Here is a 15,676-nt window from a genome sequence, read left to right on the forward strand (position 1 = left end):
CTAGCGTGTGGTTGCGTGCATTTATTTATAGAGATTATATAAATTAACAACGGTCTGGTAAATGGTCTTCCTCCACCCACACACATACGAGACACCATTTGTCAATTGTCTAACCCCCAAGGCAACGTGGGTTGGGATGAAATGGTAGGAATTAGTAGTAGTACTCGCTGTCAAGCACTCAAGAGGTAAGACCGAATCTTGAGTTGTATACAATAGCCCGAATAAAGAATAACCCTTTCAAAGAATATCAATTAGGGTTTTCAGTGGACACTCAAATTGCAAATTTCGCCATGTTGGACCACATTTTTTTTACTCCGATTTGGGTGTTGCACATGTTGAAAAAAAATAAAGTAAACCGCCCTTAAAAGCATGCTCATACTCGTAGCCATAATTGTTTTGCTCTCAACAGATCTGTGCTCATTCCTAGCGTTGAATTAAGGGATAAGTTTAAGGGGGTAATAGCATAGAAGGGTAACTTTTGAGATTTGATATTAAGAAAATTAATATATTTAAAAATATATTAACTTTTTAAAAATAATATCAATAAAGAATAAAAATATCGTTCATCTTCTTCTTGTCATTTGTTCATCAGAGCCACCATCCGCCGCCGTACGTTGCCGCCCGTCGCCGCCCCCGTCTCTGGAAACGTTGCCGGAGGTGGCCGGAGACAGAGGTGGCGGCGGCGGTTTTGATGATTATTTTTCTGCCCGCCGCCACCGCCACCTCTGTCTCCACCCATCTCCGGTAACGTTGTTGAAGGTGAAGGCGTTAGATAGAGAAATCACCAGCGCCGCCGCCGCCACCTCCGGCAACGTTACCGGAGGTGAAGGCGGCAGCGCGGACGGTGGTGGCGGGCAGTGGCAGACGGTGAACAAATGGCAAGAAGAAGATGATGAATAATATTTTTGTCCTTTATTAATATTATTTTTAAAAAATTAATCTATTTTTTAAATTGATTTAAATATATTATTTTTATTGATATTAAACCCAAAAATTGCCCTTATATGCTATGCTAAAAACCCTAATCGAAATGTATAAACTGGTCAAAGTTCAAGTAAGGTTAATGCAGTTGTGAAAAAGCTAGTGAAAGTTCCAAGTAATTGCACTTACTACCTACTTCAGTCGCAACAGTTATATATATGGAGCTTACCTACTTCTTTGGCTCGCTGGCGTCTTGCGCTACAAGTTGGTCATGTATGTATAAAATCAAGAGAAGAAGAGAGAGCGCGAGAGAGATCCGCTAGTCCATCAAAACTTGTGTTGTGTCACAGGTTACAACGCCATGACAACTCCTGTTACTGTTCGTCACATCTCTAGATGCTCCGTCAAACCAGCGCATCTTCCCGATGAATCAAGCCAGCCTTACTACTTGAACCCATGGGATCTCGCCATGCTCACCGTGCACTACATCCAAAAGGGTCTTCTCTTCGCCAAACCTCCACCTTCCGACAACCAAGACTATCCCAGCATCGATGCCATCATTAATCGCCTCAAACACTCTCTCTCTCGCACACTGGTTCATTTCTTCCCCCTTGCCGGTCGCTTCGTAACAGTACAGAAACGAGATAACCCTCCTCCTTACACAGTTTTCGTTGACTGCAAAGATTCTCCCGGAGCCGAATTTATACACGCAGTTGCAGATGTGACGGTAGCCGATGTCCTCTCCCCAATCGACGTACCCCATTTTGTCCAGTCCTTCTTTACCCATGATGGAGCTGTCAACCACGATGGCCACACTATGCCTCTGCTTGCTGTGCAGGTGACGGAGTTACTAGATGGTGTATTCGTAGGTTGTTCCTTCAACCACACCATTGGTGATGGTACCTCTTTCTGGCATTTCTTTAACACCTGGGCCGAGCTCACCAGGGACCAAGGAAAGGACTATATCTCACGCCCGCCCGTACTGAAGCGCTGGTTCCCCGACGGCCAAGGTCCCATCATCAACCTGCCTTTCACTCACCACAGCGAATTCATTGACAGATACAGACCACCCCCACTGAGAGAGAGGATATTCCACTTCTCACCACAATCCTTGGCAAGACTGAAAGCAAGGGCAAATGCAGAAAGCAAGACTACCGTCATCTCCACGTTCCAGTCTTTGTGTGCACTGGTTTGGAGGTCCGTGACGCGGGTGCGTAATCTACCTTCTAACCAAAAAACCAGCTGCAGGTTGGCTATCAACAACAGAACGAGATTAAACCCGCCAATATCGCCAGACTACTTCGGCAATTGCATTCAGACAGTGAGCGGAACCACCACAGCAGGTGAACTACTAAGCCATGATCTTGGGTGGGCAGCTTGGATGTTGCATCAGGCTGTGGTCAATCACACGGACAGTGTGTTGCGCAGCTGGTTGGAGACATGGATGAAGGCCCCTTCACTCTACCAGATCGGACGATTCTTTGATCCATACAGCGTGATGATTGGAAGCTCGCCTAGATTTGACATGTATGGAGGGAATGATTTTGGGTGGGGACAAGGAGTAGCAATTCGAAGTGGGTTTGCTAACAAGTTCGACGGAAAGGTATCGTCATTCCCAGGAAAAGAAGGGGGAGGGAGCGTGGATTTGGAGGTGTGCCTTTCACCTGAGAAAATGAGCGCACTGGAGTCGGATGAGGAGTTTATGGAAGCAGTCTCCTTGGACAAACACCACTAAATGTTGTTTTCATCACCCACATGTAATTGCCACGACCACGACCGGCGACAGCCATCTCGTCTGTCACTTGTGCCCAAAATCTGGAAATAAAGATGCAGAGAATATGATAGAAGTTTTAGGTTTTTAACGCTGCATCCAATGTTTATGAGATTGAGAGCACACCCCAGAATTCTTAATTCTGCCGTATGCCGTGCTACTAATAGACTATAAAGAGCTATAATTTCAGAGTTCTTCCGTGGAGTGCATTAATTCACCGAAAAAGAAAGTTGGGATCAATTATAACAAGCGTACAAAGGTTCCATACTTTAAAGGCAATGGAATAGATGTTTCGACCAGTTATTTGCTAGAAAGGACACGCTTGTAGTATAGAAGAGGGGATTGGCTGACAACAACGAAATAGGCTTCAGGGCTCACATCCTCCGTCTCCGTCATTCGCAGTTATTCTGGATACAAGTATAAATATTCACAATGCATGACTTAAGGTTATGCAAACGGTGTGAGTAGTCTTGTGAGCACTGAGGCTGATCTCAACCACATTACATTGTTGGTCAGGCTCTCATCTAGCAGATCCAAATTTCAGATGTGCAATTGGGTGAACATGACCAGCAGATCCAAATTCCTTTTTGCATGAAGAGACTCCGGATCTCCCACTCACTAAAACTCTACCCACCCCTGTTGGATTTTAATCTCATAAGAGATTAAATCCAATGGGTTTGATTGGCCAATTACAGGAGAAATTGTACTTACACACTTGACTGAAAAATTAATTTTTTTCTTACAAAACCTAGTTTTGAACTTGTCACACGTTGAAAAACTATAAGCTTTGTTTTCAGTATTTTAATAGAAACTGATTTTCAGTCCTTAAAAATAATAAAGGAGAATGGGGGTTTGATACCGCGCAACGCACACGACGTGCATGTATGTGATGCAATGAGGCGTTTTAAAGACGCACTTCGGGCGCACCAACGTGACTCACAAATGGCGGCTTTGATTTTGGTACAATGCTGACCGTTGATCTCATCAACGGTCACGATTCGATCGGATATGATCAAGAGGCACAATTCAAAATTAACAGTCATTAATTTAGACGTTGAATCATATATTAATCAGGAAACATTACCGTTTGTACTTCATGTTTCCAGAGCTCATTGTTGCTATTCTTCATCCGCTATAGACGTGATAGCAAAATCACGTTTCAGAAGGTAAATCTGATCTACTCTTCAATAGCTCTCCGCCTCTCCCCCAAACAACCATGGGGAGAAATCCCAACACAGAAAGAAGCTACTGGCTAGTCATCAAGCTCTATGCTTATCCACAAGACCTCCATCCACTTCATCGTCCGGCCACTGCACCCAACTTATACATCCAGCCTTTAATTTTGGAGATTATGCCAATTAGCTCGCCTCAGTCTCACCCCCACATCAGCCTCTTGCTCACGTTGGATTAATCCAGCATTCTGCAAATTTACATTTGGTGTCTCTCGAACAATCTCAGCCTCGCTGCCATTCTCTGCTGTATCCTCCCGAAAATTATGCAGCCTTCGGCCAATTAGATAGCGATCATCCCTAATGGAATTGTGAAGGTTGGTGAACCAAACATGAAATCTTTTAGCACAGAAATACAAGAAGCTGAAACTGAGGCAACCCAACCAGGCAAACCGGTAGACAGTTGAGTTTACTATTAACGGATAGCCAAGCACAGGGAAGACCCCTTTTGCAAATACATAAGGAACACACAACGCTGTCAGCAACTTCATCATAATTGGGGCCACAATCTCCCGCAGAACCCAAAGCCCTCTCATGCGGAAGAAGCCATCATCTCTCACCCTTTCAAACTTTATTCGCCAGCTCTCATCCACTAGAGGTGTCATGTGATCCAGCATAACCTGTATCCATAACAAAATAAATCATTTTTTCCTTGTTAGCTTATAAGAATGCACCAACGTACTTCATTTGTTTCTGCCCTCCATAGTCAACTTTGTTTCCATCATCAATTAATTTCATTCGAGCCACAAGATCTTTGGGTAGATGTCTATTGTGGCTACATTACATAGCCACCCTGCACTGTATATAAGCCCTTTGTGTGCACCAGACAGTAAGCACCAGTTCTGGTTGGCAAAGACTTAGAAGCATATAGAACACTTACCAATCTGGTCCAGATCTTAAGAAAGATGAGTCCAAGTGCCCAGTCCTGATACAAGAGGAAAACCGGGCTTTCATCCACAGGAACCCGCATTGGTACAATCACCAAAAGTTCAAATAGAAGACCAATCAAAACCGGAATGATGAATATCTGGAGCACAACAATAAACATTAAAGATATAATGAAAAGAGAAAATGTTTGAACCACATATTATCTTTCTCAGTGAGATGGCTTACCCATATTGACAACAGAGCACAGCTTTTCAGGATGATTCCACACCATTTCCCAATTAGGTTTAAAAGGACACCTGCTCTCCGTGTTTGAACATGCTCAATAGAATACCTGGCTCCAGCTACAAGAGTCCATATGGCATAGCTTCCAATGACGAATGCATATAAATCTAAGGAAAGAAGTAGTCAGAAATTTCAACCTACAAGCATAAATGGTGCAGATCAAAAACAAGAATCTATAACCAGATTACCATTGCACTTAATGCCATGAGTTATCGGGAGAAGAGGAACAGCATTGAAAATTGCACGTCCAAGTGAAACGGGCACAATAATCAAGGCCGAGTTGAAGAGAAGCAGTGTCATCCATGCCAGAACCAACAACAGCACGATCCGAAGTACAAAATTGTACCTGCTAAGAGTTCACATTTTGTAAGTTCCCAAGGGTAAAACATGAACCCCCCAGACCAAACTAACCAAGAAAAAGACAGCAATACCCTACATGACAAAAACCCATAGCATGATAAAGAGCACAAGTGAAAGAAAACCACCATGAATAGAAGACATTGCTGAATATTCAGGAATATTATTATAATGCAATATGTAAAATGTACCCGAACAACAAAAAAACTGTAAAATCTAAAATGTACACCAACACTAACGTCACTCACTAAACCATGAAAGTTCTCTAACCCTTCTGACCTTCCTTTAGATTGATTAGGTGGATTATGATCTTGAGTCAGAATACTAGCTAGCGCTCTCTTTTTGTTCATTTCGAGATAGCAGTTCGAAAGTCAATACTCTGAAACATTTCATCAATGTTTTGCACCAACCCCAAATCTCCACAAGCTGCTCTCCTACATAACCTACTATTTTCATATATTTCCAGTTCTCCAAATACCTGACAGGCTACTATCTAAGTCATAATTACAATCTGACTAAGCCATAAAAATTATGTAGTTAAACCAATGTTTTAAAATCCAAGATGGAAAAAAAAAGTGCAAAGGACTTTTTGCACCCAAGGTGCAAGACACAAGGCAAGGTGTGCGCCTTTTTGAAGCAAGGCAGAAAACTTTTAAAGATTTCAAAAAAAAAATGCAAAATAAATCAAAAAAATTAAAAAGTGCAAACTTTAATTTTAAACTAAATATTTTAAAAAGCCTATTAGCTCAAATTAAAATTAATAAACATAACGCATAAAACATATTCAAAGTGAAGATGCAAAAATAAAAGCAAAACATAACACATAAATATATTCAAGCACTCAACAATTCAAGCATATGAAACTTCCAATCTATACAAAAAAAAAACATTTCATAATTTTAATTATAGTTCTTTATCTTTTAAAAACATCTTGTATTAAGAAGAATGAATGAACATTAGCAAAAAGGGGGTTCTTAGAGCTTCGGTGAGTGAAACACCATGCTTCAAAACGTGTAAAAGGAGCAAAATTTAATTGAGGCACCCGCATGAGGCTCAAGGCACACCAGGTGCATGGTGACCAAGTGGTGCAACCCTTCATTTGTGCACCAACCTTCAGCAACTAAAAATATTTAAAAGGATGAGAATGGACCATAAAAGTATAATATTCTCTTGAAGTAATTTCTTTTTTTGAGAAAATTTAACCAGAATTCATTAAGAAAAAGAGAGGGAACATGGGGAGATATACAAAGCGGGGGAAGAACCCCTACAAGTTACAAAGGAGGAAGCTTGTCGCTATACAAATGGCTCCAAGTACACACCAAACTTAGCTAGGCCATCTGAAGTATGATTGTGTTCCCTAGGAATCCAAACTAAGTTAACATTCAAACAATCCAAAGAATCCCAAGTTTCAGTCAGATAATGATTCAATCTCCAAGGACCCCCCCCCCACTTTGTCTCTTAACCATTTTATCGTATTTGCTGCAGTGATTTAAAAGATGCGCCTACGCACACAGGCAAGGCACATTTTAGGGTATGCGCCTCGCCTAGGTCCTAGGCGCAGCCCTTTCAAAAGGCGCACGCCTGGTGCACCTAGGCATGCGCCTAATGCTTGAAAAGGACCCCCAATTTGGTAATGTTGTTCATTCATTCATCCTAATAAAATGTATTCTTAAAAAGCAATTAAAACTATAACATCATTATTTTTTTGTGTGAAAACTAAGAATTTAAGACCTAACGTAGACCTGTTTGAACTTGCCTCGAGGGGCGTGGCACAAAGGCAGCTCGTAGAATCAGGAATGTAATATATTTTACATTACATTAGCTATGTGAAGTACTGCAATTGAGTGAAAAAAGAGATTAGAGCTTTTACATGCTTGAAAATGTTTTATATGTTTGATTTTATTTTTAAATTCTCATTTGAATATGCTTTACATCTTATGTTTATGTATTTTAATTTTAGATAATAGGTTTTTTAAAACATTATTTTAAAATTTAACTTTATATTTTTTAGTAATGTTATGTTTAATTTTTTTTTTTGAATTTTTTGGCTTTTCTTTTGAATTTTCTAACATTTTTTTATTTTTTTAGCATTTTTTTTTGTATTTTTGCGCCTTGCTTCAAAAAGGCGCGTGCCTCGCCTTGCGCCTTGCGCCTTAGGCGCAAATTGACCCCTGCGCCTTGCACTTTTAAAACACTGATTTGCTGAATCACCTGCAATGATCAAGTTCTGAATTCCAAACTTTTTTAATATCCTGATTCCAGTGAAAGTAGCCATCACTTCAGCCTTTGTGGAGTCAACCAAGCCAATTGGACCACTAAAAGTCCAGCATATATTGCCCCTTCGGTCCCTTACTGTACCTCGAATACCAGCAAGACCGAGGTGGTGGCGCAGTTGTCTCTTGAAGTAATTTCAAATTTTCGCTGTCTAATCAACCATGAAATTGTAGGTACTATGTACAGCCTTAGAGACAAAATACTTACTCAGAATCAACCTGCTCATCACCATCATATTCTTCACCAATATTGGAGTTTGGTGGCATATGTATACCTCTATTTGCATCTCCAGGACCCATGAGTGCTACCAGGGGTCGATCTTGCTGTGCAACTCCACCTTGTTGTATATCACGTAGTCTGTCCTGCCTTACCAGCCCATTATTTCCATTTTCCAGGCCACCATTATCCTCAGGTCTGGGCAACAAAAAGTCAGTTAATCCTAGTGCCCAACCAACCAGTTTAAACCACTGGCGGAGAAGTGCTTTAATTGTTGCTCGCAACCGAAAATGCTCAGTAGCAAATGGTATGCAGATTTGAAAGAGCAGCATGTCTGCAGGAATCTCGGTAAATGGGTCAGATATACTGCAAGATGCAAATACTTCCAATATCAGAAAAAGATTAAGCAACTGAATAAGAGAAAAGAAAGTGCCACAAAATATGGGTCCAACTTACGAAATATCCAGCGGGAAGATATTGGGTGCCAATCGCATTGCAAGTTTGACAGGTAAAAAAACCAGCATCACAATCAAGCTCCCATAAACAGCCACAGACAATAGAACTCGACGAGCATGCTTGTGCACAGGGTCATCAATTAGGTCACGAAATGGATTGTAGTTTGGATCAGCAGGGTCCCTAAGAAAGTATAGAACTCCATTGCGCAAGACCTATTACAAGCAGGATGCTAAATTGTTGATTACATCATAAGAAAGGAGACAAGATCACCAACATTACAAAAATAATGACATAAGCATGACCAGAAGTTAGAGGATTATATTTATACCCCTCGGAGAAGGCTGACGAAAATGCTTATTTGGAGCATATATATGATTCCTACAACCCAATGTAACAAAGAGCTTGCTAGGGGAGAGATTGAAAAGAACTCAACCCTCCGGGAAATTGTTTTTCCAAGCATCCTTAAGGTACAAACATCAAGCCACCACCCACACATAAGAGGGAAAACCCCAAGTTCAATCACCAAAAGGAAAGCAACCTTAACCATAGTCATTAAATGTCTCATTGCTGCCAAAAATTGTCTGACAAGGGATGGAATTGCTTCTGCCATGGACGTGATACCATAAAACCTCCCCATAGTCAAAGGCTCACCCCTGGTATAACGAATCAAAGCAACAATTCCAAGGTAGAAGAAGACCAGAGAGAATATAAACAAGTACCCAATGGCAAGAGTAGTAACATCAGAGAGGCGTGACATTCCAACAGTAACCCCTCTGAAGAGATCAGCTGAAACTGGTTTGCTAAGACTGTTTGAGGCTTCATCTATAGTAGCCATGCTCGCATTCAATGATTCTGCAACCACTTCCACAACATGACCAAGCAGACCATCCTTGTAACTTTCAGATGACAAATTTGTAACAGCAGTTACTGCATTATTCAATGTAATATTTGCCAACGAGAGGGCTGACTCTGTAAGTGGCATGCCAGTTGACAACACTGGGCTTGTAGCTGAAGAAAAAAGCCGAGATGTGTAATGGAGGACAATCCTGCCTAGCGAAAATGGCACAAATATTACAACACCAAGGAATATCATATTGCTTGCTAGAACCTGTATAGAGAAAAAACAATTAGGAATATTCATATAATAAAGCTTCCTGAACAATGGAAGAAAAAAAATAAGCTAGCATACCCACATGGTGTAATTCAAGTATTCAACAGGCACAAAACAATTACTTGTTTTTCAAGTTCCAGCTAAACCATAAATACAACATTGTAAATCACTAGTGGCAATTTCAGAGGCAACGAGTGTCGTCAAAAGATTGAAAAACTGTCACAAAAAGTAGAAAGACATAGCTTTGTAAGGAACATTTCACCTCTCTAATCTAATAAAACTTCCTGTGGAAGATCCAGAAAAAAATTAGAAAAAGCATGGAAAATTCCTTCTTTTTCTCTTATTCCTCTTTGAAAGCTCACAATATATAGACAAGTATACAATAATCCCCTATAATGTTATTAAAAGACCATCCAAAATGGTAGGAACAATCAGAATGGAATCTGCAACCCTCTCTTCAGGTAAGTTCAAAATTTGAACAGAAATACACTATTGTGCACTGAGTAATCATGGAAGTTTTCTGGTAGATAAAAGGGTGAAAAGATCACCCCCACCCCGCCCCCACCCCTTTCTATTTGTATAATTCTGAAACATAAAAAACCTGGTTTCTAAGTGTATAAATTCCACCCATCCTTCAAAAAAGTGGCTAATCTTAGACTCAAACCCACATTCTAGCACGTATCAGCCTCAGATTTTACCATTTAAAGATCAGAACCCATATTTTGACTCCCACTAATTCAGCCCCCCCCCCCCTGTGATTCTATTAACTGAGTTCAAAATTGTAACTCATATTTTGCAACTACACATATGTTAAATCAATCCCCCCCCCTCAAGTGCACAAGGAGAAAGAAATTGGACCATTGGGGGAGGAGGGGATTATGTCAAAAATGCTCCATCTATTACCTCCCATAATGTCCTAATTATTGCAGAGTTAATAGAAACAGAGCAAGGTGCTGGTTGGTAAGGTCTCCTGCTGGTCGTAGCGGAGACTTGGGAGTGAATCCTGCCTGCACCTGGATTGGGGGATCAGCTACCCCCTGTTGTGTAGCCCTTTAGAAGATATAAAAAAAAAGTTAATAGAAACAGAGGGGAAAAATTGCTTATGTAGAAATCATGCACATATTGTTCTCAACAAGTTTTACTTTTTTGATATAAAGCTTTCAATTTACATAAACATAGATATCATCCAAATAATTTGTTCTAACCATCTTTAAACCCATTATATTTTCCTTTATGAAATATTTCAAAAAATATATATAATTTAACCATTGCTTCAATATTTTAAACTCTTATTAACAATGTGATAGTTAAAAAAATATAGATATGCAAATCATAACTTTTATATTAAAGGTAATATAATAAAGTAATATTTATGACTAAAATATCAACAGCCAATACTATACAACAATTTTCCAAGACAGAAAAGGAAACAATAATAGAGAATATTTCGGTGCAAGTTGCTAATTGGGTTAAGACAATGGATACTTTTGCAAATTTCTCGACTATTGAAATGATTAGATGTTGGAATGGTGGCTCAAGCTCCTCTGGTAAGAAACAAAATACTCATCGATTGAGACTCCACCATCACAATGTATGGTCAAAATGAATTTTGACAGATGCAGTTTAGGCAACACTGGACAGTCTGGAAATAGGGGTATCTTTAGAGATAGTCAAGGCCTCTTCCTCTACTTATATTTGGGGACAATGGGAAATTGGAACTTGACAAGTGCCAAATTTATGGTTGTTCTTCATGGTATCAAACTTGACAAGAGCCAAATTTATGGTTGTCCTTCATGGTATCAAATTGTCTAAACCACTAAATTTTGACAACATGGTGATTGGTGATACCAAGATGGTATTGGGTTGGTTGGATTGAAGTAAAAAAAACGGACCTTAAAAATACAAGAACACAGATTATAAGAGAATTGATAATTAATTTCAGTTGGGTAAAGAGGTATGCTAACAGCCTAGTCAATGTTCTGCTAGGCCAGAAATCCAAAGAAGCCAGCCAGCTATTTTGGGTGTCAGACCTCTTGGGGGGGGGGGGGGATAAATGTATGAAAAATAGTTTTGACAAAGGTAACTTGGAGTATCAGGATTGAGGTCACTCTACTTTCAAGTTTTTAAACATATCATGTAATTCTTGTACATTACCAATGTAAAATTCTGTTTTTAAGCAATAAACATTCAGTTACTGATCAAAAAGACACTATATAATCATTTTTTTTTATTTCTTCTGAAGAGCTACACAATGGGAGGTAGCCCATCCCAAGCCTCTGCTACGACCAGCAGGAGACCTTACCGACCAGCTGGTTAGCACCTTTCACTATATAATCAGTTTTAAACCCTTAAGTTTATTCCAAGTAGTGGAAGAGGCCATCTTGAAATGGTATAATCATTTTAGAAGCATCTCACTTTAAAATGATTTAATCATTTAAAAGGAAATGACTTATAATTTTTAAAAATATTAGCAAATATTTCATAAACTGATATTTGATACTTAAAATGTTATAAAATTTTTACGAAAATATACAAATTTTTTATATCTCCAAATTATTTCTTATTTTTAAGTGGTGGACACTTCCATTGAAATTGACATTTTAAACCTTGATTGCTGCTGTACTCTTCCAGAGCCCAGGATGTAGAAGAAAACAAATTAAAAATCCCATTAAGTTAAAGATCAATTAAAAGCTACTGACAAAAAGAACAGAAACACCGGTGTATCAGAAAAATAAGGATCTAGAATTAAGCAGAGAAGGTAGACTCACAGTAAATGCATTTTCAACCAAATGAAAAACAGGACCTTGCATGCCAACAAGCTCATCGAAAGGTACATCTTCTGCGCCATCAGCATCATCAAGACCATCAAACATTTGTTCAACATGTGCTTCAAGGCGTGCAGCCTGCATCTCCAACCGAGCAGCAACATTTTCTGCATTCCTTCTAATTATTTGACCAGCACCAGCAATACCTTGTACTCCAACATCTTCTCTTGCAGCACGCACACCATTTCTTTCACCTTCATCTTCTCTTTCAGCCTCCTGCCCCCCAAGCTCTCGCAGATGTCTAAAGTAATCCCTCAAAGAAGTAGCTCCCAGAAAAATAAAAACAATGCTAGCAGAAAGTAGAAACCCATGGAGACAGTCAGTAAGGATAGCTGTTGTGGACATATGACTCAGGAATAATCTCTGAGCTTCACCAAGACTCCTCACAAAAGCCAGTCTCCAAATCCAATATGTAATGAAGGGTATGATGAGGAGCCAAACAGATAGCACAAATGCAAGGCGCAAGAAGAACTGAAGAACATGGCAGGCCTTCATTGCCATCCCAACTATAAATTCCTGGACAGGAAGCCTTGCTGGAGCATTTTCAGCATAAACAGGAGAGAAAGAAAATGCATGTTTGCATACCTGTCATGTATCAAAAGCAAAAAGTGATCCCTTGCTATTCAAAATTCAACGTTATTGATAAAAACTGCAAAATAAGATCCAAACACACACAACTAGACAGCTCTACCAAGAATGTTCCGAAATAACGTCTACTTGCCGTCTTAAAAATATTACATTGAGCCCGTATTTCCATTTTGACTTGATCTTTGTGATCCCTTACTAAGGAGACAGAAAAAGCAAATTCCAAACACCTAAAATTGTTATCTAAATGAAGAGTTGAATTTATCTAAGTTACCGGAAACCAAGATACGTCATCACAGAAGGGCAGCCCCAAGTCTAGTAGGCCTTGAACATATGATGGTTTGCAGTCTATTTATCATTTGAAAAAGGATAATTCCGTCATCCACTTAATTGCTAAAGGTCGTTAATTGTCATCAGAAAGGGAGAGAAACCAAAACATTTATCCATATCCAGATCGCGTCATGAGCATTCCATTTTTAGGAACTATAACAACTCAAACTTCATAACATGAAATTCTTACCCCCCTCCCCCGCCCTCACGTTCATCATCTAACCTCTCAAGAAAATGGAACACTCATAAAAATGCATGTTCAGAAACAATTCAAAGGCGAATACCAAAAAGGGAAAAGAAAATTACAGAGAATAGATCACTCCACCTAAAAAATAAATACCTCGGAAAAACTGACAAATAAAGCAAGCGCCTGAAAAAACAAGAGCGATGAGGCAAAAACATACCTCACACTGGCGAGCGTTGCTGTGATTGAGCCACTGGAGGAGACAATCTTGGTGCACGTATTTGATACTTCCACTACAAGCACAGGGATACCGAAGAGGGTTCTCGGCATCGCCGGGATTTCGGCAAATCCGACAAACGTCCTCTTCATCGTCCTCTTCGTCGTACTTGCTAGGTATGTTGTTCTCGGTTTTCACGGGACTAGAAAGGGAAGAAGACGAACCATCGAAGCTCTCAACCGAGATAATGTTCCTGTCTCTCTCGCTGTCGTGCGAGGTTGATGGTGCGGCTGCAATTTCCATGGCTGCCTAACCACCAAACAACAAATTTAGGGTTTGCCCCCGCTTCTTATTGTCCCCGATCTCTCTCTCTCTCCCTCTCTCTCTCTGTCTGCCTTGGATTGTTGCTATGTCTCACCCCGGGAAGACGAGAGTTTTTAGATGAAACAAAGAGCAAGACAGGAAATATTGCCCGTAAACTCGTATAAATAGTAATAATCCATCCCGGCGGTATCTGGACTCCGGATTTGCTAAGAGTTGGATTAATCGTCTACGTTCTACACGTAATGCTGGGCAATTTACGATATACACCGCTCAAACCGTAAATATGCGTACCGTACGTCAGGGTGCATGGTGATGTTACATTGTGATTGGTCCAGTATCGTCCGGTTTGTGTAGAGGATTCTGGCCTTTCACGTGACAGATGTTTTTTCCTTCTCCGATTAAAACAGAACAGCTACTGGTATGGAGATGCAAACGGATCGGATCGAGTTCAAATCGGATGTATCCGAATCCGATCGACCTGATGACTCAATCGGATCTCGCAAAAGGTCAATTTGAATTCGAGTCTATTAAAGGATGTTGGATATTAAAATTTAATGAACTATTAAAACGAAAAAATTTAAACACTTTACATAAAGTGAAACAAAAAATACAAATATTTTTCAATTATTTTTATTATATATATTATCTTTATAAAAATTACAAAAAACGCAACACAAAGATATCACAACTAAATAAATAACTTATACATACATACATAACCATGATCCATTTCATTTGCACCCCTAATTGGTTATTTGGCTGATACTGATTAGCAGGAAATTACGAAAGTGCCAATTGGTTTATTGACAAGGTCTCTACTTGGTTCTTGGTTAGAGGGATCAAATCCTGCCTTCACCAGAATTTAGGGGATTGATTATGGATTTTGGGGAAAATTAGTTCTGTAGCCATATGGAAAAAATAGCAGAAAATTATAAAATGTATATTTTATTTGGGAGTTTGGGACATGCCTCACATGACGAGGCTTGAAACGTTTAGGTTGAGATTTTAGTAGAGTAAGTGGTAACCAATTAAGTGGGATCTATCAAAATTCAGCAGGGGTTGTTTGATTGGACAAAAGCCTTTTAGTATCATGTCTTTCTAGCAGTATTGGTTTTTTCTTTTACTAACTTAGGTATAAAATTCTGAAATTAAGTAGTAGCCCCCCCCCCCACTATAAATCACATCTTGCCTGTGGATTTAGCATCAATTCACAGTCAAGATTCATCCCACCTGTACAGTGGGACTAAGAATTGTGGTGGGCTGAAAAAGTTATTATCCCTTAGTTTTTTGGTATCCAGGTAACACACTTCCCTGAGCAAGAGTTGCCTTAATAAATTTCCGTGCTAAATGCAAATGTTCAGTTGCATTTCCACTTACCCATGTAAAGACTGAGGTAGGAGATGATCAACGATTCCAGTGGGTATCCACGAGTTTGGATCTCCTGCCCACGTCTACCCACAACACACTACCCTCCGTGAATTGGGAATCTCTCTCCCTGCATAATACTATGCAGAGGATGAGATGTTCTCCATGTGTGGCAGAGATAAACGTGGGCAAGAGATCCGGATTCGGTACCCACCCTCCGGAAAGTACATTTTCCATGGGAACCATTATAACGGTTCTCGAACACGGAAAAGTTGCTCAATTACCGATTTAACCCATGCGATACGGGATCTAAAAAGCTAATCACCATCCATTGTAATTAA

General features: G+C 39.8%; 2 protein-coding genes across 4 annotated transcripts; one reads left to right on the forward strand and one right to left on the reverse strand.

Moving 5' to 3' along the window:
* Positions 1–1,165: 1,165 nt before the first annotated feature.
* On the reverse strand, positions 1,166–14,222 carry LOC104606805 (putative E3 ubiquitin ligase SUD1). 3 transcript variants are annotated; one of them, XR_016076187.1, is made up of 10 exons: positions 13,650–14,222; positions 12,274–12,915; positions 8,723–9,502; positions 8,395–8,606; positions 7,930–8,304; positions 5,280–5,440; positions 5,035–5,198; positions 4,802–4,948; positions 3,777–4,541; positions 1,166–2,736 (listed from the first exon to the last, which is right to left on the reverse strand). XR_016076187.1 is itself a non-coding variant. In XM_010272184.3 (9 exons), exons 1-9 carry the CDS (start codon positions 13,947–13,949, stop codon positions 4,029–4,031), a joined length of 3,291 nt encoding a protein of 1,096 aa, XP_010270486.1. In that variant the 5' UTR covers positions 13,950–14,222; the 3' UTR covers positions 3,718–4,028. The 3 variants fall into 3 exon arrangements, 2 of the variants coding, with proteins under 2 accessions (XP_010270486.1, XP_010270478.1); XM_010272184.3 differs by lacking the exon at positions 1,166–2,736 and having other exon boundaries at positions 3,718–4,541; positions 5,280–5,437; XM_010272176.3 differs by lacking the exon at positions 1,166–2,736 and having other exon boundaries at positions 3,718–4,541.
* LOC104606816 (putative acetyltransferase At3g50280) lies at positions 1,283–2,887 on the forward strand. Its single transcript, XM_010272194.3, has one exon. It carries the CDS (start codon positions 1,283–1,285, stop codon positions 2,654–2,656), a length of 1,374 nt encoding a protein of 457 aa, XP_010270496.1. The 3' UTR covers positions 2,657–2,887.
* Positions 14,223–15,676: the final 1,454 nt, after the last annotated feature.

The sequence above is a fragment of the Nelumbo nucifera genome, chromosome 5 (genome assembly GCF_055504915.1).
Source record: "Nelumbo nucifera cultivar China Antique chromosome 5, China Antique-T2T, whole genome shotgun sequence".
NCBI classification, from domain to species: domain Eukaryota; kingdom Viridiplantae; phylum Streptophyta; class Magnoliopsida; order Proteales; family Nelumbonaceae; genus Nelumbo; species Nelumbo nucifera.

Coding starts and splice junctions, on each gene's coding strand:
- LOC104606816 (XM_010272194.3), top strand. CDS start 1,283: ATGACAACTCCTGTTACTGTTCGTCACATCTCTAGATGCTCCGTCAAA.
- LOC104606805 (XM_010272176.3), bottom strand. CDS start 13,949: ATGGAAATTGCAGCCGCACCATCAACCTCGCACGACAGCGAGAGAGAC. Junction 12,916..13,649: donor GCAACGCTCGCCAGTGTGAG/GTATGTTTTTGC, acceptor GATACATGACAG/GTATGCAAACATGCATTTTC. Junction 4,542..4,801: donor TTAAGATCTGGACCAGATTG/GTAAGTGTTCTA, acceptor TTATGGATACAG/GTTATGCTGGATCACATGAC.